The following is a 20,825-nucleotide window of genomic DNA, read 5'->3' as shown; positions in this document are numbered from 1 at the left end:
ATTACTCTTTCCTTATAATTGATTAAACCTTACTGGACAAGGAAGAGAGCCAGTGCACTGCCCAACTAGTTCTGTGTGCTGAAGGGAACATTAGTTCTTGAGCAGAAGTCCAGTCACTCAACCCACTTCAGACTCTGACCCCATTTCTCCAGTCCCAGTAAACCAGTAACCCAGTAAACCATAGCTAACACTCTGAACAGGGGCAATTTGCTCCTGCTAAGCATATGGGAGAAACAATGATCCCTGGCTTATGTCTGAGCTGGAGATTGTGACTGTTTTGCTCCAAAGCAGGCTCTGTAACCAATTAAAAAAATTCCTTCCAGTAGCACCTTAAAGACCAACTGAGTTAGTTCTAGGTATGAGCTTTCGTGTGCATGCACACTTCTTCAGATAAGTGTGCATGCACACGAAAGCTCATACCTAGAACTAACTCAGTTGGTCTTTAAGGTGCTACTGGAAGGAATTTTTTTATTTTGTTTTGACCATGGCAGACCAACACGGCTACCTATCTGTATCTGTAACCAATGTTTGTTGGAACTGAATGGCTAACAGCCCCATCTTCTTCTTCTTCCAGCCTGTCATAGTGGGAAGGCCAGGCTGCATAGGAAGAGAGTTTGCACCTATCTTACCCTGACCATGGATCTTTTATATCATTGCTATCAAAATACTTCCTTTTTATAAATGTTATTTTTGCATTTTTCATTTAACATAAACAAATGAATTAAAAAACATATAATCCCTTTTGACACCCCCCCTCCCCGCATTGTGGATCTTAATGTAATGATTCCCCCCTCTGCATCTCCTTCATAACTATTTTTATAAATCCTTTGTCAATCCATAGTTCGAACTTTTACTACAAGTTTTCGGTCAAGTATCCAAATTAAGGTTTATTGCAGTTTGGACAGTACCTTCCGCTCACGGAGTATGAAGTAGGGACAGGAACGAAAGGGGAGATGTCACACACGTCTGATGCCCACTTCTAATCTCATAATGCATAGGAAGGGGTGTGTGTGTGTGTGTGTGTGTGTGTGTGTACGTGCACAGAAGCAACATAGGCCATTAAATGCATATACGCAGGATCAGGCCCCCATAATATTGAAAATAGGAAGTGATATATCTTTTTCCATTTCTAATGGTGACCTTGAAAAGGGTAATGCCTTAAATTTTCATATTAATTTAGGAATTTGAATTGGCAGGTCAATGCTATATTTTTTAATCAATTTGGAAATACCTTCTTGTATAAACCTTTGTAATTTAGCAGAACTTGCCAAGTGGCAAGTTTTGTGTCACATTCTTTCTAAGTGTGTACAGAACGCAGCAGTGCTTCTAACCATCTGTGAAAAAGCTGCCATGCAAGAGAAACCTGGGAATTGCTAACAATAATGATGAATGTTAATCTCAAACAAGCTAGAGATAGAAACTGCTTTGTTTCAAGTTGGTCAAGCTAAAATTGCATTTGGGAACAGCTGTTTTCCTTTTATTGAAAAAGAAGACAGTTTAATATTTCTGTGCTCTCAGAAAACATATACATTGAAAAGTGCCAAAGGTCACACAATAAAAATTATTAGCAAGTCAAATAATCATTGTAATTTACCTCACAAAATGTCTGCTTTGTTTCACATTTGAACACTCCAGTTCTATTTAAAATATATATATTCCAGCAGAACCTGATGAATGTTATTAGTAACCGCTGAGGTAACCATTGTTGAAAGCAGACAAAATATAAGTTGTCATGCTTTTTTAACTGGAAGCTAATAGATACCCTTACCTTCAACAGTAAATTGTAGAACGATCATTGGTCACAACATGCTGCACAACCACCACAAAGTACCAAAGTCTAATTATATATTTCAGTGCAAAATCATGAAATAGAAAAAATGCAGCCTCTCTTGGGACAATGAGACTTAACTTCTGAATGCACCAGATCAGTGCTTCTGGTTTCGCTTAGTGTGATACTCAAGACAGGTCAATGCACATCAAATCATAATTCAATTTTATAATAATATAAAACCAGATCTCATTACATTTCAAATATTACTAAAATTAGTATAAAACAACAATACCCAGCAAAAAAAAATCCAACACAAACTAGCCACTAAAAGCAGCAATAAAAAGGTGGGACTTTAAGACCCATTTAAAGGTGGTGAAGTCTGCTTTCAGTATTGGCCGTAGACATCAGGGAAAACCGCTAATGGAGGTGCTTTCCTTTTCCTTGTCTTCCTGAGAAAAATAATGGGGAGTCACGGGGGGAAATGTGAAATTTGTGTGATTCAGGAAATGTTTTCCTTTATTTTCTCTTATTCCTTTAATAACTCGGAGGCAGCGATAAGTTTATCAAGTTGTTTCCCCACCAGATGTGAAGCTTTTTTTCAAGGTTACAATAATTTAAAGACACAGAAGCCTTTGGTGGGATGAGATCTAGGCAACTGATGCCACAGGCTGTTTATCATGACTTCATCACTGATTATGTATATTGAGCATCTCTAGCTTCTGTTCTATCCAAACACTTGGGTGCCCAGTGTAGTCTTGTGTAGATGTTCAGTGTCAAAGTACATGCGCAGCGGGGAATCACAGTTGTAGAAGCAGGTTTGCGCTGAGGCTTAAACATCTCATTAGGATCACACAATTCATGCCTGCGCACATCTGTATGAGTAGACCTTTATGCAATCTCTCTCAGTGGCCCAAAGTGTTCTGCTGAAATGATGGGAATCGGTGCAATTCCATGTAGCCTTGCGTTGGATATTTCTCATTCACAGATAGCTTAGACATACATGTTACCCATGAAGACAATTCCATTGAATCTGGTGGCACCGCTTGGGTGTTACTTGAGCCCAAGTAACAGTGATTTTCAATTTGGAGGTGTAAGCGGTTTCAGTTATTGGTATACAGTATTTATGCTTCAGAGTTGATAACATATCTTGAATTGTAGCATGAACTGAAGCTAGTCCTAGCTTTGTAAACAAAACCACACCCACATTAGCCACTGTAATTAGCCACTGTTCTATAGCAATGAGGCTAACCTGTGTCCCTCCAGCTCTTGGTGGACTCTGACTCCTGCCCTATATCTGACTGTTGGCAAGGCTGCTCAGGATTCATGGGAGTTGGAGTCCAACAACAAGTGGAGGGCTGCAGGTTAGCGACCGCTGTTTTTAAGGAGAGTTAAACAATTCCAAATAATGCAATGTCCACAGAAATGCATCAGATGAAAATGACTATGACATCCTCTGCATTGCCCCCTTCTGCAGTTGGGGGGGGGGGGGAATGCTGACATGGCTGAATGGCCTCTTAAAGTACTTTCACTTGAGTTTACAGGGGCTTCTGTACTGGAAATAATTAGATCCCGTGAACAAAAAGAAAGCAAAACTTTTTTACATTGCTGAGCTGCTGAAAGAAAAGCAAGGGCACCTAATTAATGTTACACATATGGCACCCTTTGAGGAATGAATGTGATTCCCTTTGCAAGTGGCAGCCCGACCATACTTGTGTCACCAACCCAGCTGCTAATTAAATGGTATTCACTTCTGGTTGTACGACTCTTGAGCAGCTTTCACATTTCGTAGGAGCCCTGTAATTAAGGCAGAGGGGGGAAACCCTATGAATTCTGCATTGTGTGTTACATTCTAGTGGCAAGAGCTTATTTTCTCTGATATACTATACATGTTATTTTTACCAACCAGTTGCTACAGATTATTACAAAGGCACTTTGAGAAAATAGTTGTGGCCTTTTCTTTTTCTAAAAGGTGTTTAAAAGGAAGTCTAGAGAAAGACAGGGAGAAGATAATGTTCCATATACACACAGGCTTATTGAAGACAGTGGGATGTGCGCAAGCTGAAAAAAGGACTTGTGCCATTTTTACTTGGATTCAGAGAAATGAATTAACTGTTTTTAATCTTCTTTAAATAGGAAAATATCAATTTAAGAAGGGAAAGGGGGTAAAGAGTAAAGGAAGTTATTACAAATTACAAACGGGACCTTAGAGAAGAGCCCTTTCCTGCAGCCCGTCACCCAAGTCTGCAATAAGCCAAGGAGTGGGTTGGGTTTGTTTCTCAAGCATTCTCCCTTCCTTGCCTAAGTTAAGGTCACCAGATTTTTTTCAATGAACCTGGAGACACTTTTCAACTCCAGTGGATTTTGTATGGGGACTGATTTGTAAATTCTGGGACTGTCCTTGGGAAACGGGGATGTCTGGTAACCTTAGCCTAGGTGCCAGTTCAGATTAGAGGATTTGGGGCAGATATCTCCTTCACAGTCTCCCAGGGTAAAGGGCAAATACCTTTCTCAGAGTACTTGCTACATATATGATGTATGATGAGGACATCAAGTAAGATTTGATTGTATTTTGAAGTTCTGAATGATTATGCTGGATTCAGCATTCAAAACATTGACATTAGGAGTGAGTTGTTTCCTATTTATTAATATTTGGAACCTTACCTTTAAAAAAATCTGTAGTGTTTCTAGAGTGTTTGTATGGTAGGTATAATGTAGCTGATGGAACTTCCTTCTTGAAGCAAATGCCTTAACAAATTGCTGGGGTACTATGGTTCTTTTGATTTCATTTCTCAACCCCTCCTCTCTGCTCCCTACAGTTTGGCTTTACATCCGAGGAAAGACATTGTTGTTACTGGAAGTGATGACCGCCTGTGGAAGATGTGGGCCTTTCCCAATGGGAACATCATCATGAAGGGTGAAGGTCATACTGACTGGCTTTCTGGGTGCTGCTTCCATCCAAGGTCAGTAAAAGCAGCATTGTGAACCAGTCCTAATCCCTTCCGGGAAAGTGCCTGTTTGCTGTGCCTTTTCTAGCCAGTCTGCTCTGATGACTTTCTATTCTGAGTGGATCCTTCTGCTGAATTTCCAAACATGTAGATAAATGTTCCTTTGCCTTTCACTGTGTTGACTTAAGATTGATTGCTTTCAGTATTTTGTACATTTCAGACTTTTGTCCACATGCTTGTGCATCTCACAAAGTGTAATAAGCTTTTCAGATCTCTCCATGCCAGTCTCTCTGCTTATCACAAGGCTGAATTAGATGCATACTTAAAATCACCTATAAATACTGCAATTGCCCTTTTAAGTGTTTATTTTATTTGTCCAAATGGTATCTATTTTCTCTCCCATGTTACCTAGAGAACAAGTGCATCAACCTTTCCCTAAAACTTCTCCCACCATGACTTAAGAAAAAGAAGCAGTGATTTAAGACACTGAGATAGCCAACAACTCATTGCATTTAATTACCATTAGAAATCAGACAGGTAATGCAGTTTTACTCGGGAAAAGACAGTCTTCATTCCTCTTTCTCTCTCTCTCAGTATAACTAAGGGCAATTTCATAAACCCTTTTGACTGCTTATTTGCACAATTAACTGGGCATGTGAGTGGTTTATTAGCATAAGACTCTATAGTCAGAGAAAGGAGCTCATTCAAAATCTTAAGGACAAGCAGATCTAAGAGTCATCTGAATTGGACATTATTAGTTGCTTAGTCAACTCTCTCTCTCTCTCTCTCTCTCTCTCTCTCTATCTCTCTCTCTCTCTCTCTCTCTCTCTCTCTCTCACACACACACACACACCACACACACAGTGGTGGGGATGATCTCTCCTTTCATCTGATACCCTCTCTCCACTCCTTTGCTACCCTTTCCCTCCTGCTCAGCCCTCCTTCTGCTTCTGCTTGCCTCTTACTTTTCCCCTGCTTCTTCAAAGGTTGCCACTGCTACTTCCTATTGTTTGCCCTGTTCTGGGAAATCCTTGGTTGCACTGGCGACACCTTGACATACACTCCTTTGACTTGCTTGTTCACTGAAACATCAGGCCAAATGGCATCTGCTTCTGCTGCAGACTGTCACTTTACCTGGGAGGTTCCTTGTGTGCAACAGACAGAGTCTGTCTTCTCTCCAGTTCCACATCTTGGTAGTGGATAGGAGGAACCAATGCTTAGTGTTACTAGACTACCACTGCATCTGGGATCTGGTGGTGATGAGTCCTTCCCAGCTTCATAGTTCTGCCACAGTGCATGTGCTTTGCATGTAGATGCTCCCAACTTAAATCCCCAGCATTTCTAGTGATGGGAAAGATCTCTTCCAAAGACCCCCGGAGAGTAGACAGTACTAGACCCATGATCTTACCCAGTATAAGCAGGATCAGATGTTCCATTGAAAAGGCATCAGGAACACCATTGATGGATTATCTATCAAAGTATCACCCATACATGAAGTTGTGGGCAGGATTTTAAATATAAGCAGTGGATTTAATGATAGTGAAGTTCAGATAATATAAACATACATATTGCAAAACAGCTAATAAAAAGAAGTAAAAACAGCTAATAAAAAGAAGTAAAAAAAAATAAAAAGACTTTCCCACCTCAGGAAAGATGAGGTGGGAAGTCTAGAAGTACTTTTTCTTCAGAAAATTGTGTATGACATTAAATGTTTGGGAATATTTTTGGAGATTTTTAAAAAAATTTAAGAACAAAATGGCATCTGGACAAATAGCAGGTCACTGCCACTTCTGTACAAACTTAGAGGAAGCAGCTTTTTAGTGTGGCAGCAGCAGTGGGTGGTGGGTTATTCCACTCAGAGAAGGTGTGTACAAGGCAAATTAGAGAAGATGGTAACAAGGCATTCTCCTTCCTCCCCCCCCCCCCAACATACTAGGCTTCCTCCTCAAGCCATCCTGTAGCTATAGCTGCTGCATCTGTATGTTAACTTTGGCAGTGGGCTGTCCTTCCTGGGGCTTGTAGCTAAAATTTAACTGTTAACTATGGGCTACTTGAATTAAGGGAGGCTTAGAGGCGAGGGATTGTTTTGAATTCCCCCCCCCCCCCATCCCATGATCAGGAGTTACAGCTTGCCTTGTGAGGTAAGATCTCCTGTCCCAATACACCCCACTTCCATTTGTTTGATGCTGTGAACATTGCAGCTTCTATGGAGGAAGGGTATGGTCAATTTGATGGAGGGAGTGGGGAGTCTATCACAGAACCTTGGAGCATGAGCCATAGTTCACTGTAGGCAGGAAGGGTGGCAGAGAGGCAGGGAGAGCTTGGATATTGAGTAATGGGCTTACGTTGCATTTTGTATTATTGCATTTTGTAAGTTTTATGAATGACTGAATAATAACATTAAATTAGAAGAATAGTTGGAAGAGGCAGAGCCCAAAGGGAAATGGGAAAAGAGGCAAGGAAAGGAAGAGTAGATAGGAGTTACTGTTGAGCGACTTCACACATGGCAGAAAGGGTTGGGTTACTGTTGACAAGCTTGAGAGCTAGCTCAGTTGGTAGAACACGAGACTCTTAATCTCAGGGACATGGATTCGAGCGCCATGTTGGGCAAAAGATTCTTGTGTTACAGGGGATTAGACTAGATGACCCTTGTGGGTCCCTTCCTATTCTGCAATTCTGTGACTCTGAGACTGAGGGACTTGTAAACACTGAAGCAATGAATCCTAAGATATAGGTGTGTGTGTGTGTTAAATTACACATATGAATAACCAGCAAAAACTTTGTCACATTTACTGTTGAGGTATAAATGTTTGTGGGCTCCCCTTAAGGTGGCAGGTAGGGACGTGGGTGGCGCTGTGGTCTAAACCACTGAGCCTAGGGCTCAGCGGTTCGAATCCCTGCAACGGGGTGAGCTCCCGTTGCTCGGTCCCTGCTCCTACCAACCTAGCAGTTTGAAAGCACGTCAAAGTGCAATTGGATAAATAGGTACTGCTCTGGCGGGAAGGTAAACGGCGTTTCCGTGCGCTGCTCTGGTTCGCCAGAAACAGCTTCGTCATGCTGGCCACATGACCCAGAAAAACTGTGGACAAACACTGGCTCCCTCGGCCTGTAAAGCAAGATGAGCCTGCAACCCCAGAGTCGTTTGCGACTGGACTTAACTGTCATGGGTCCTTTACCTTTACCTTTCGGGTCTGTTATGACTGAACATTCTTCCACTTTTTTGCAGGGCGAGGAACCCTTCACATAAAAAACTAGCATCTCAGGTAGAAGGCTAAACTAGAACTCTTCTACATGACACACCAGTTTTCTATGACTGAGTGTTTTAGTATGGAGGAGCTATCCATCATGTGATTCCCACCAGCCGTACTCTTGACAGACGTTTATACTTCAGTGAGAACTAAGCATTTTAATACATGTCGCTAGTATGTTTGGTTGTTTTGCTTCTGGGAGGGTGGGGCATAGATGCATGTCTGTCAAAATATTCTAGTCGATTATGTAATGTAGTTCCTACTGGACCAGTCTTGAGAACATCAAAGTAATTTATGGAATAAAGGGGCGGGGGCAATTGGAAGAGAACACTACCCCTTGTAGCGCTGCTGGGCATACTAATAAGATTTTGATCCTGTATTGTTGCCATGGCATCCAGTGACTCGGCCTCCAAGGATTTCTCATTAGTCTTTGACCAACACACTTTTCAAAAGGCTTTCCTCTTTTTCACTCAGTTATTAAAATTAAAATAAGCCAGTCTGAATTTATTTTCACCGCATGGTATTGAAAGAATAGGAAAAAAGCTGCTGTTATTTTTGTACGTCGTTGAAGTCATTCAATATATGAATATGGAATTCACACATTTCTTCCAATTTAGGGTTTTACTAAGAATGCAGCATTTAATAGGATTTAAATTCTAACTTTATGTTTGGTTTCTAAGTGTATCCTTGTAAGTGACTGAGCAGCAACCAGGTGGGCTTTTCTAGCAAGGACTGAAGGGAAATAATGGTTAGGCTGCTACAATCAGGATGGCTTTTTTTCAGAGATCCATAGCAAATTAAGAGAAGTTGACCCTAACGTGTTGTCAGGAGCATTATTTTTAATTTTGAAACCATATTTTATGATACAGATTGTCTTTTCTTCCTTTATTGCGTGGTGAGTCCCCCCCCCCCCGGAAATAAAGACACATGACACAATTATTAAGGTTAATGGGCTAAATAAGGCCACAACTTTATTGGTTACAGGTGATGAATGGTATTGGCTTAGCCTCAATTGTTATTTCAGGACGAGGAAGGCAGAACTTTAGGTGTAGAAATACTAACAAAAGAAGGAAATATAGTGGTGGGAATATACGCCCTGAACAATAGAAAGGATGAATTTTTTAGGAATTTAGAAGAGAGACTATGGGACTATGTGGGCGAAAATATAGTAATCAGGGGGATTTAAACAGGGTGACATCTATAGAAATGGATAGAACACAAAGAGACAGAACATATAATTCAGGTAGACTACCACTCTCCTTCTTTCATTTAACTGAAAATTTTAATTTATATGACGCCTGGAGAACAAAAAACCCAAGTGTTAAGGATATAACTTACTATTCAGAGGCAAAAAAAATATGGGGGACGAATCAATGCAATTTGGTTATCAAAGAAATTGATGTTGAATTTAGATAAAGCGGAAATATTGAACAGATCTATATCAGATCATAATGCAGTATCAGCTCACATGAAATTTAAAAGTCATACTAAGGGGAGGTGAAGAATGAAAGATGAGGTATGGAGAGACGAACAAAGGGTATTAAAAGCAAAAGAAACATTGAAAGAATTTTTTGAAATAAATGAAAATCATGGTACAGACAAGAAAATAATCTGGGAGGCAAGTAAAGCTTACATGAGAGGATATGCAATACAACAAATGGGGGAAATAAAGATAAATAAAGAAAATAATATCATGGAGATAAATAAGAGAGAAAGAAAAAGAACTAGTAAAAAATCCAAAAATGAAGACACACTCCAGCACATAAAGAATCTACAAACTCATTTATCCAATTTAATCAATAGAGAAGTTGAAAAAAAAATTATCTGGACAAAACAAAGATACTTGAACAGGCAAATAAACCCGGCAGAATGTTGGCATGGCTTATTAAAGAAAGGCAAATAGAAAGAGTAATAAATAGAATTATAGATGAAGAAAAAGAAATTATTGAACCGGAACAGATTAAAGACAGATTTATAAAATATTATTAAAAAATTTATAAAGCGGAACAGAAAGAAGAAAAGAAAATTCAAAAATATCTGTTAGAGAACAGCTTACCAGAAATTAATGAAATGGAATATGCCAGCTTAAATTCAAATATTGAATTAGAAAAAATTAAAAAGTGATAAAAAATATGAAAGAAAGGAAATCACCAGGACCAGTATGTCTCAGTGACATACTATAAAAAACTAGAAGAAATAATTGCACCAAAATTAAAATTAATTATGAATGAAATACTAGAGAAAGGAGAAATACCAGATTCTTGGCAAGAAGCATTAATAACCCTCCTCCCAAAACTAGGTGCAGATTCGAAATTAATTAAAAATTATAGACCAATCTCCCTATTAAATATAGATTATAAAATTTTCACAGGTGTTTTAGCAAACAGAATGAAAATTTTGTTAAAAAGAATAATAAAGAAAGACCAAGCCAGGTTTCTACCAGAGAGGCAAATTAAACATAATACCAGAGTAATCATAGATTTACTAGAATATGTGGAAATGAGACCAAGTAAGAAAATAGCAATGCTGCTGGTAGACGCCGAAAAGGCATTTGATAGTGTTTCATTGACTTTTTAATTAAAACTTGTAAAAGTTTGAGAATAGGAAAAAGTATTATGAATGGAATTCAGGTAATTTATAAAAAACAAAAAGCTAAATTAATTATAAATAATGAAATTACGGAGGAATTTGATATTGAAAGAGGGACAAGACAAGGATGCCCCCATCACCACTTCTATTCATTACAGTATTGGAAACATTACTAATAGCATTAAGGAAAGATAAAGAAATAAGGGGTATAAATTTGGAAACACAATGTTACAAAGTTAAAGCTTTTGCAGATGATGTAACAACCGAAACTCCAGTAGAAAGCATTCAGAAAGCACTAATAAAAATGAAAGAATTTGGTGAAGTCTCAGGATTTAAACTGAATAAAGACAAGTCAAAATTGTTAACAAAAAATATGGGGGAGAAAGATAGAATTGAATTAGAGAGAACAACAGGATTAAAAATAGAGAACAAGGTAAATTACTTAGGGGTATGGATCACAAATAAAAATACGAATTTGTTTAACGACAATTATATTAAAAAATGGAAGGAAATCTTTTTTAGTCTGCATTCTGAAAAATTGTGTAGACAAAATGTTTTTATGTATGGTTATGTATTGTTTTTATTTCTTCCATTCATTTAATACAATTTAATAATAAAATAATTAAAAAATAAAATAAAAAGGTGCATAAGACTGGGCTTAGTGAAGACAAACATATTTGCTTTAATGGTTAAAGTGCCACACTGTCACCTAATAGGCGTCCTTGCCTTCAAATACAACTGCTGACCTTAAATTGCTAAAATTACTATGCACTGAAAAATACTTACCAAATCTTAACTATACCCTGCAATTTCCTCTTCTGTATCTACCCAATGCTTCCAAATAAAAGTGTGCTGGTTTTAGTGGTTTTTGAGACACATTATCACTTAACAATATACCGTAATTCTTCATCTTTAGTTGCAGCTTCTTGCTTGAAAATTGTGAAAATTGCCATGCACTGCAGGCTACAAGCTTACAATAGTGCTGTGTGATCCTCCCATCTATCTAGAACAATATCACAGGGGAGTCTTAAGGTAACCATCTCAAGCCAGACAAAAGGTGCTTAGCTTACTTTGCCACTGCAGGATGCACATCGTTATGAATAGATTTATAAATGAATTACAGATTTAAGTAGGTTTCACAGGAAAAATATGTTACCAAGAAGCAAATAACATTGCTGGATCAATAGTCTCAATAACAGCCTTTAAATCAACAAAGGAGGCAAGCAAGAGGTCTTACACACTGTCACATACTTGTGTGTAACGTGAGTGATAAAACATTGCCCAGGGTGACATAGCCAGTTCTCAAATAATCAGTCTGTTATTTGACAGAGACAGCAAAAGCTGCCCAGATTTCTAATTTAAGTAGTAGAATTTAGCCCCAATACAAATTAAGCTGTGTTAGGTCTATAGAATTTAGGCAGAACACCTATTAAGCTAATTTGTCTGTGCTTTGAAGAACTGTTTATATCCCCCTTGTGGAATATATGGACTACACTGCTTAATTTTCAGTCATTACAAATAACCATAAATAAAAATGCTTCCTAATAACTGAGACTTAATAATCATTTTTAAAAAATATATATATATATCTCACTGGGAATGCTTTATTTTCATTCACAATCAGCTCAGCCAATTCATTCCTCATGTCCAGGGTCATGAAAACTAGCTGAATCATTATGAATGTCTTTGGATCAAGATACTGAAAAGTTTTGTTAGAAATAGCAGCAAAGTGCTGTTCTCAGACAGAATTAGAAATGTTAGTTATCAAGTAATTAGAATCGCTAGCTAATTAGAGTGGCTGCCTTGGAGTTCTTAGTCTTCCCAGGGTTGTAAAACAGCATTAAGGGTCTGATGGTATTGGTAGGTGATCCTGCCAATCAAGGCGGCACAGAGGTCTGCCTGCTTTCTTCTTTCTTCTGGGACTTGCAAGTCTCTGGCCATCTCTGGTCCTGAGATACTTGCCTGGGTGGAAGGGCCAAGCCAGGAGCAATGAAATGTCATTAAGATAACTAGAGTAGCCACTTCAGAGTTCTCTGGAGGTGTAAAACCAGGCATGGCATTTACAAATCAAGGGCAGGTTTTCTGATATCGCTCCTCCCTTTTAAAATCAAATGTCATAATTTATCAGGTGCATATCTGGTTATTATGCCGCTTTAAAAAGTGACCACAACAAATGTCCTTTAAATGCATATGATTTTTGTTTTGCAAAGTAGTCTTGACTAAGTGCAAGGTTGGGAACACTGCTATGATTACAAGCTCTTTGCTCTTCCTCCATCCTAACCCCAAACCTAGAACTAAAATATGAAATCATACTTCTGTTTGTCACCATACTGGCTTCACAAAAGGAGAGAAATAAACTGAGAAATAGCCCTATTCAGACAAACCACTGAACGTATAGAGGCAGGAGGTGGGTGGAGAAGTCAGTGCCTTCTCTCTCTGCTTTCAGACTTGGTGTGTTCCTCTGCTCTTTTATATACACCTGTATATATTATATAGGCCTGTATACTATATGATTTTTTACATAGGCCTGTGTACGTTAACTGGGCCAGTTAATTTTGGCCTGACATTGAAATGTGTACATTGTTCTTAGAACATCATTAGCCAAAAACAAAAATGAATGAATGTCCTTGGTGTGAGAAATGGGAGAAGGTTGAGCAACCACTTACAAAGTAAATGTCTTAAGAAAAAAGTAGACTTTAGTTTAAATCTCCAAGACCCTCATGTTCCCAATCCTTATTTTTATATCACATTATTACATTACAAGTGAATCATGTAGGAATTTTAAGTCATAGCCATTATTCTAGCAGTAGTTTGAAATTATGGATTATGGACAGCGAATGACAATATTCACCTGCCACATTATGGCTGAACCTTCAAAAGAGCTAACCTCCATTCTGATTTGGGCTCTGGGATCAGCTGAATACTAAGCCAGTGTTAAAAACTACCTCAGTCTCCCCACAAGGTCTGTGGGCACTACGATATTTGTAAAGAAGAGCTGAACAAGTTCCCTGCAGTTAAGTAGACCGGATGTCTATACTGTGATCCCTTGTGCAGCTCTGAGAATGGAATTTTGCCTTGAGCTTTATAAAGGAAAAGAAAACTTCAAACAGAGTTAATAATTTGCAGAGTATAGTAGCTGAAAAAAATTGGGAGGTGGAGGGATACCTTTTCCTTTCTTGTTGAATTTCAGGTAACAAATGGTCAGACTTCAAAGGGAGACCTCAGTATTGTGTTCTCCATATTTCTGTGTAGCGCTTTCCAAGAAGAGAAGCTTCGAAGCTTTTATTTTGATTTAAACAATTTAGGGCTGGAAATTGACCCTTCCTATGTGGCTATCTCAAGATTATGTTCCATTCCAATTCTCTGTTTAGTGATGTCAGGGATGGGAATCACCAATCCATGAGCCAAACTAGCTAGGGGCCAGCTACTAGCTGAAGATACTTGCAGATGTGGGTGATGTAATTGGTAGGCAGTGCCGGGGGGCGGGGCGGGGTATCCATCGTTCTCCTGGCTTACCAACACTGCAGGTCACAACCACTTACCAAGAGGGAGAAGGGTGAGGCATAGGGAGCTTGGTGCTATGCAGCTCATGGCAGCAGAGCCAAGCCTGTTCTCCAGCCACCACATGCTACATCCTTCCATGTTCCCTGTGCCTTGCCCCTCTCCTCCTTCTCCCAGGAACTGGCAGCAACTGGGAGAGCAATGGAGTCCCACCCACACGGCTGCCCCATTGCTCATGTGAGTAAGGATGGGGGGAGAAATTCAATTTTGTTTGCATTTTACTGAAAAACTACCTAATTTGCACTTCTCAAATTAATACACAAACCAAAATATCCATCTTTTGAAACTGACATTTGTCAGAATGTTGCACTACAGTTCTGCAACTAATCAAGGTTTACAAAAATGAAGAATAATAGGGGAGAAATGTGTTTAAAAACGTTACCCACAAAGAACATAAAAAATCCACTATATATAGGCTAATTGCTTGTAAAAATGTGTACTTTAGTCAAAGCTGCATTAAAAAAATGTGCTTATTAAAATAAATTCATACTAAAATGCTGACAGATTTAAAAACAGTTCTGCAAATTGTTGAAAAGTGTGCAGGATTAAATTTAAGATTGGAAAAATGAATAAAAGCAGACAACCATAACTCACAGATTCTTTCTTCCCTAGTCATTGGTAAATGCAAAAGAGAACAATTGACCAGGGGCAAGTCTCCACTGGAGCTCAGAAGATCCACATTACAGCCATATGGTTGTTAAAGCTTCTGGGAATTGAAGCTGTGTGAGGGGTAAACTATGGATCTCTGTATTCTTTAGGGGAAGCCATGTGTTTTAAATTTATGGTATGGCTGTAATCCCAGAGACCTGATTTGCTCCCTGAGCTGGGTCCAAAGCTATGACTTTGGGGGGCTCCGTAGAAATCTTAAGATTTCTTGCAAGATTTGTTGGAATGTTAATGCTGTGTTCCCTTCCATTTTAGGCTTAGGGCTGTATACATGTGTAAATAAAACCATATTCTACAAAGATACTGCCATCTCAGTTACCAAGGAAACAAAGCCCAAAATATATGCAGACACCCCTGAAATCTCTCAGCACTTGGAGGGTGGAGTGCATATAGCAATATGGAAAGAGACCCTGAGGTACACCGCTGGGCAGTTCTGAGCTAAATGAACCAGTGAGTGACTCAGTATAAGACTCAGTATAAAATCTATCTTAGGAGAGTTGTTTTAGATGACAGAAAGGTCTAAGATATCAATGTCATATTTGTTTGAAAGGGCCATATGTGCCAGACAAACATTCCAGGCCCTGCTCTGTCAAGGTTTTGGCTTCAACATTAGTACACTAATCTGATAATAGCTGTACACTCCTGAAATTTTTGAAAATCCATGGTCTGTTTCCTGTTCCTACTTATGTATAGGAAGATGTGTGGTGTTGAAAATTAAAATACAGCATTTCCTTCCTTCCTTCCAACCACAAGCTGTAGAGCTGTAAAATCTATCTACTCGAACAGTAAGCTTGGTTATATTTTTAACAGGTATCCCAAAAGCACACTAAATCAATCTTCTTGACAATGATAATGCCCTCATAAATCAATGTCAGGTGAGGAAAAAAATCTTTTGAGAACTCAAAAAGTTAAGCTGATGCCAAAAATATATAAGCTTTTTTTTGTTTGTTTATATGAAGTGTAAGGCAGCACAATTCTTGGCAGCCACTCTAGTTGCCCATGGCATGAAGATAATCCCCAAGATTAAAGTGGTGGAGGACCCCAAAACATCCCAATGAGTGCTGAGCTTGCTTAAGTAAAGGTAAAGGGACCCCTGACCATTAGGTCCAGTCGTGGACGACTCTGGGGTTGCTGTGCTCAACTCCCTTTACTGGCCGAGGGAGCCGGCGTTTGTCCACAGACAGTTTCTCTGGGCCATGAGGCCAGCATAATTGAGCCACTTCTGGCGAAACCAGAACAGCGCATGGAAACACCATTTACCTTTCCGCCGGAGTGGCACCTATTTATCTATTTGCAATTTTGGGCGTGATTTCAAACTGCTAGGTTGGCAGGAGCAGGAACCGAGCAACGGGTGCTCACCCCATTGCGGGAATTCGAACTGTCGACCTTCTGATTGGCAAGTCCTAGGCTCTGTGGTTTAGACCACAGCACCACTTATTAAATCCCATGGCAGTCATCCCATCAGCACAAACATTTCACCTTGCCAGATGGAACTATCCACCCTCTTTCTGCCGCATACCGTTCTGGGTAAATATATGGACCTCCTAAGCAAATTTCAGGGGGGTTGTATGGGAGGGGGGAAGCACAGCTACACTACTGGAAGTCCTTAGTAGAATCCTACCCTGTCTATTGACAGAGGAAAAGCTGAAAACCAAGTAGGATGGAATGGGATCCCTGAAAAAGGAGGAGAGTGTAGGGGTGAACCAGTTATATATACACTTGCTGTCTTGCTAGCTGTCACTTGCCCGTTTGGAAAGCTTCCTGCATTACAAGAACAAGAACTGCAGACACGTCGGTGGCAGAGTATAGATTTTGCATGCAAAAGGTCCCAGAATTCAGTTTCTTGTATCTACTTGCATCAAAAAGCAGCTGACTGAGTCCTGGGAGAACTGGCAGTCACCATAAACCAGGGTTGGATCTATTGGCCAGATATGGTCCTCAGCTGGATTTCACCTGTCACTCTGTGTCCCCTCCTATCCAAAAGCTTTTCAGCTGAAAGCAGCTGTTGGGAGGGGAGAGACTGTGTGGAGCAAAAAGTAAAATTCAGGAATAGAGTTACTAACAATGAAATCTATACCTCTGTTTCTATGGGAAATAGCTTTGGTATTTGGCATTAGTATTAAGGGTGTGCATGGTATTACGACGGCAAAGTGGTTTTCAGGCAAAAATGGCTCCCTTCTCCTGAAGAAGACAATACTGAGGTAGATGGATCAGTGATTCAGGCTCATGAAAGATAGCTTCCTGTATTTAAAGAGATCAGCCCCTCCTTAATATATGCATAATTTCTAATGTTTTATGAGATTATTCTATTTGCTTGGAAGAATACTGCAATATCCTAATACTTTGTCTTTTCCTTGACTTCAAAAGAGAGACTTTAAGCTTAGTGTATCATTTACATTTGAAAGCATTTTTTGCAGCTTAGTAGGTTTAGTGGTCAAAATTGCCCTGTCAGATTCATGACTCAAGAACCTCCTAAAAAGACAACCTAAGTACCATTTTAAAGCCCTAGTTAAGTATAGCACTTTTATCCATTCTGAAGCTGTGAAAAAAGCATTAGCTTATGTGATTTGACCTTGCTGTTCTTAATGGCAGTTATTCCACAGGGTCTCTGGTAAATTTGTTAGATATGGAGACAACAGTGAGTTCCAAAGTCCTGTTGTACAGCAGATTAGATTACCATGTTCTGTCTAATAACGCACTTGACCGTGGAGGCTGCACTAAGTACCACACTGCCTGTGTGCTTAATTCCTAAGTATTAAAGATGTATCTTCATGGAACAACTAAGTTCCTATAAACATGTAACATTTTGGGTGTGAAGTGCTTTTTTTTCTTAAAAAATGTTTAGGGGTATTCTCATTTTCCTATTCATATTGAAATACTGCCCCTCAAATGAGACCAAACTTAGATTCACAAAATGTTTAGGGGTGTGCGTCCCCCTGCGTCTTCCCAGAAAAAAAGCACTGGGTGTTAACCATCAAGTACCTATCTTCAGATCAGTCTGGATTCACTGCCTCATTTACAAAATAAATGGTTGTGGCCTTCCCTAGCCTGGTGCCTCCAGCTGTATTAAGCTGGGATAGCTCAGTCGGTAGAACATGAGATTCTTAATCTCAGGTTTGTGGGTTCGAACCTCATGTTTGGCAAAGGATTCCTGCATTGCAGGGGGTTGGACTAGATGATCTTCATGGTCCTCCACACCTCTACAGTTCCATGATTCTATGATTCTAATTTCTTAGCTGCCCTCCAGCATGAGGGCAGGTTGCAACAAGTTAAAAATACATTAAAATTAGTTAAAAGACACAGCAGTCCAGAGAATGGACTACAGTGCCCCTTGGCTGATGATGAAGGTTGTTGGAGGTAATAATCTGAACCATTTATATCTGGAGAGCACCCAGGTTGGGAAAGGCAAGTTGAATATTGCTATCACTATTGAGGCATATTGTGAGAAAGTCGTTAAGAAAGACGTTGATTTAAGTCTTGTTTCTTGGTTCCACACAAACTGACAAATTCTGCTATGAAAGACTAGTGCTTGCAACCATATTGACCTCACAGATTAGGAAATGAAGACTCTCCGGAAATAAGTCATTTTGGCTAACCAGTTCAACCTGCATACTTAAATAAGGATAACAACTTTATTTAATTTTGAAGATTTTTCTTCAAAAAATATCTATCCCCAAGTATATCTATCCCCTCTTGTTTGGTTCTTCAGAGAAATGAGGCAAAAGTTACTGACTGGGTGGGGCTATTCAAAAGACCCATTTGGCCTGGGCTAAGACAACCGCAATAAAAATGGTTTCAAATATGTCTGTTTCCACTCTCATGGCACACTTAGCAACAGGGAAGTTTTACAAACACTTTCTCAAGGGTGCCAACTTGAATAAAATATTGGATGGGCAGGTAAGCCCCGCCCCACATAATCAATCACAAAACACAGCACACGGACACCATTTGAATGGCAATGCCCATCAACTTTGGGGGGGCGGCCCTGCCTCCTCAAATACTTTATTGCAGTTGGCTCCTATGCTCTTTCTGGAATAGAACTGAATGTATAAAAACAACCAGCAATTTCCAAACATCAAACAGAAAGCATGGCTATATTGTGAAAAACCTGTAAAGCTTTTTGAAACAATAAAAAAAATTCTATTTCAGGACCAAAGGAATAATAATAAAAACCAGTTTTGCTCTTACAGCTTGATCAGAGGTACCCAGCATGTGCCCTCCAGATGTTGTGGAGTACAACTCGAATCAGCCTCAGTCAGCATGGCTTATGGTCAGGGATGATGGGAGCTGAGGTCCACAATGTCTGGAGAGCACATGTTGGTTGCCCCTGAGCTGTATTGATCTGCTCTCCTTTGGGTGTCCTTAACATCTTTTTAAAAAATGAACCCAAAGTCCTTTCCTCAGCCAAAGTAACAAATCACTCCTGAACAGAAGCTGAAGTGGGATTGTTTTCTTTCAAAGTAGGCTAGGTATTCATTGAAAAGAAGTGGGGTGGTTTGGGACCTAAAGTTTAGGTCCACCTAAAATGTAGCAGTGTGGTATCTCACTTCATTCCATCACACTTGAACAATGATCCATAGTGAAATTTGAGAAATTGTAAGAGAAGTTAATTTTTTTACTCAGACTAATCTAGTATCTTTGGCCAAATGGTTCAATGTCACATGCTATATAAATTTTCTGCAGGACCTGCCTGGCAAAGAGAAATCAATAAGTAGGTAATGGATTTGATTAAAATGTTTATTTTCCCCTCCTCCTGCTCAAACTAAAATGCTAAATGTCCCTTCCCATCCACATTCATTGTGGGTTGGCTTCTGCTTTTAATGAGTTTATTGAAATATTGTTTTTGGTAGTACCTAGGCAGTTTCAAAAATCCTGGCTGGTGTTTGTGGGAAGTTAGTTATTGTTTTGCTATTACGATTGTCAGGTCGACTCTGAGAGAACATTTGTACTTCTCCAAAGCTGCAAAGGAAGGAGAATTTTATCAAATGTGTTATTCCTTATGTTAACGTTTTTTCTATGCTACTCTTAAAGCTGCAGAAGTCATGTCAGGATCTGGATTCACAACCCTATGTGCTGTGCTTTCAACAAAAATGGTCCTACTAATGTTGATTTTCTATTTTCCTTCCCTGCTGTGTGATACCAGAGTGCTTTTGTGCTTAAGGTAGCATGCTAAAGTTGGGGCATGCTGACTTTGGAACACAGCTATGGTGTACCCCTGAGCACGTTAGCCAGCGGCACTGTAAATAGAGATCTAGTAGCATAATTTAATACATATCAAGTAAACCTTTCTTTCCAAAGACTTGGTGAGCTCTTAGGAAGAAAGCATTAATTGGTTTTTATCTTAATGAAAAATTGTCTTTGTATTTTTGATTTGGAAATAATATTGAATGGCTGAACTATTTTTCCTATTGCTAACTACATTTCACATACCTCACTTACTTTTGGGTTGATTTTTCTGTGTTGAAAATAGGATCATGCATTTCATGGGTGCACATTGCCAGCTTACCATGAAATCCTGAAGGCTGTGCGATTAAGGCAACCATTACAAGCCCCACTTTTTTCTCCGTACCTGTCATTATGGCAGCTCTTCCCACTTTCAGCTTAGCTCCTGATGTGTAGCACCAGATACAGCCTTGCAGTAGGCATGCACATGATTCATGGATATATTTATCCTTCATTCAAAAAGTGACCTGACATCCCCCAAAATAGATGTGCAGTGTACACAAAGCTAAGTGTTTCCATATTGACATTTTGCATGTCCTGCTTGCATTATGACATGTGATTTTATCTATAATGGCTCCTGAGAGTTGGCTTGATGGTGCATGATTTATTTATTGTCTGTTAACTCTATATACCACTTTTCCATGTGCAGTGCATAAACTGGCTTGCAGTAAAGGTACCCCTGACCATTAGGTCCAGTCGCGGACGGCTCTGGAATTGCAGAGGGAGCCAGCGTACAGCTTCCGGGTCATGTGGCCAGCATGACTAAGCCGCTTCTGGCGAGCCAGAGCAGCGCACGGAAATGCCGTTTACCTTCCCGCCAGA

General features: G+C 39.5%; 1 protein-coding gene across 2 annotated transcripts in view; it reads left to right on the top strand.

The window, feature by feature from the left end:
* SPAG16 (sperm associated antigen 16) overlaps positions 1-20,825 on the top strand; it is a 444,848-nt gene that overhangs the window by 198,744 nt on the left and 225,279 nt on the right. The window contains exon 11 of one of the 2 annotated variants that reach the window (XM_081878175.1): positions 4,588-4,731. The exons of the other annotated variant lie outside the window; for it this stretch is intronic. Within the exon in view, the coding sequence (XP_081734301.1) occupies positions 4,588-4,731 (144 nt within the window). The remainder of the gene's footprint in view (positions 1-4,587; positions 4,732-20,825) is intronic. 2 annotated transcript variants of the gene reach the window in all.

Source organism: Podarcis erhardii, assembly GCF_964252035.2.
Source record: "Podarcis erhardii genome assembly, chromosome: 1".
Taxonomy (NCBI): Eukaryota; Metazoa; Chordata; class Lepidosauria; order Squamata; family Lacertidae; genus Podarcis; species Podarcis erhardii.
The sequence above is the reverse complement of the archived record's forward strand: the minus strand, read 5'-3'. Positions and strand labels throughout refer to the sequence as shown.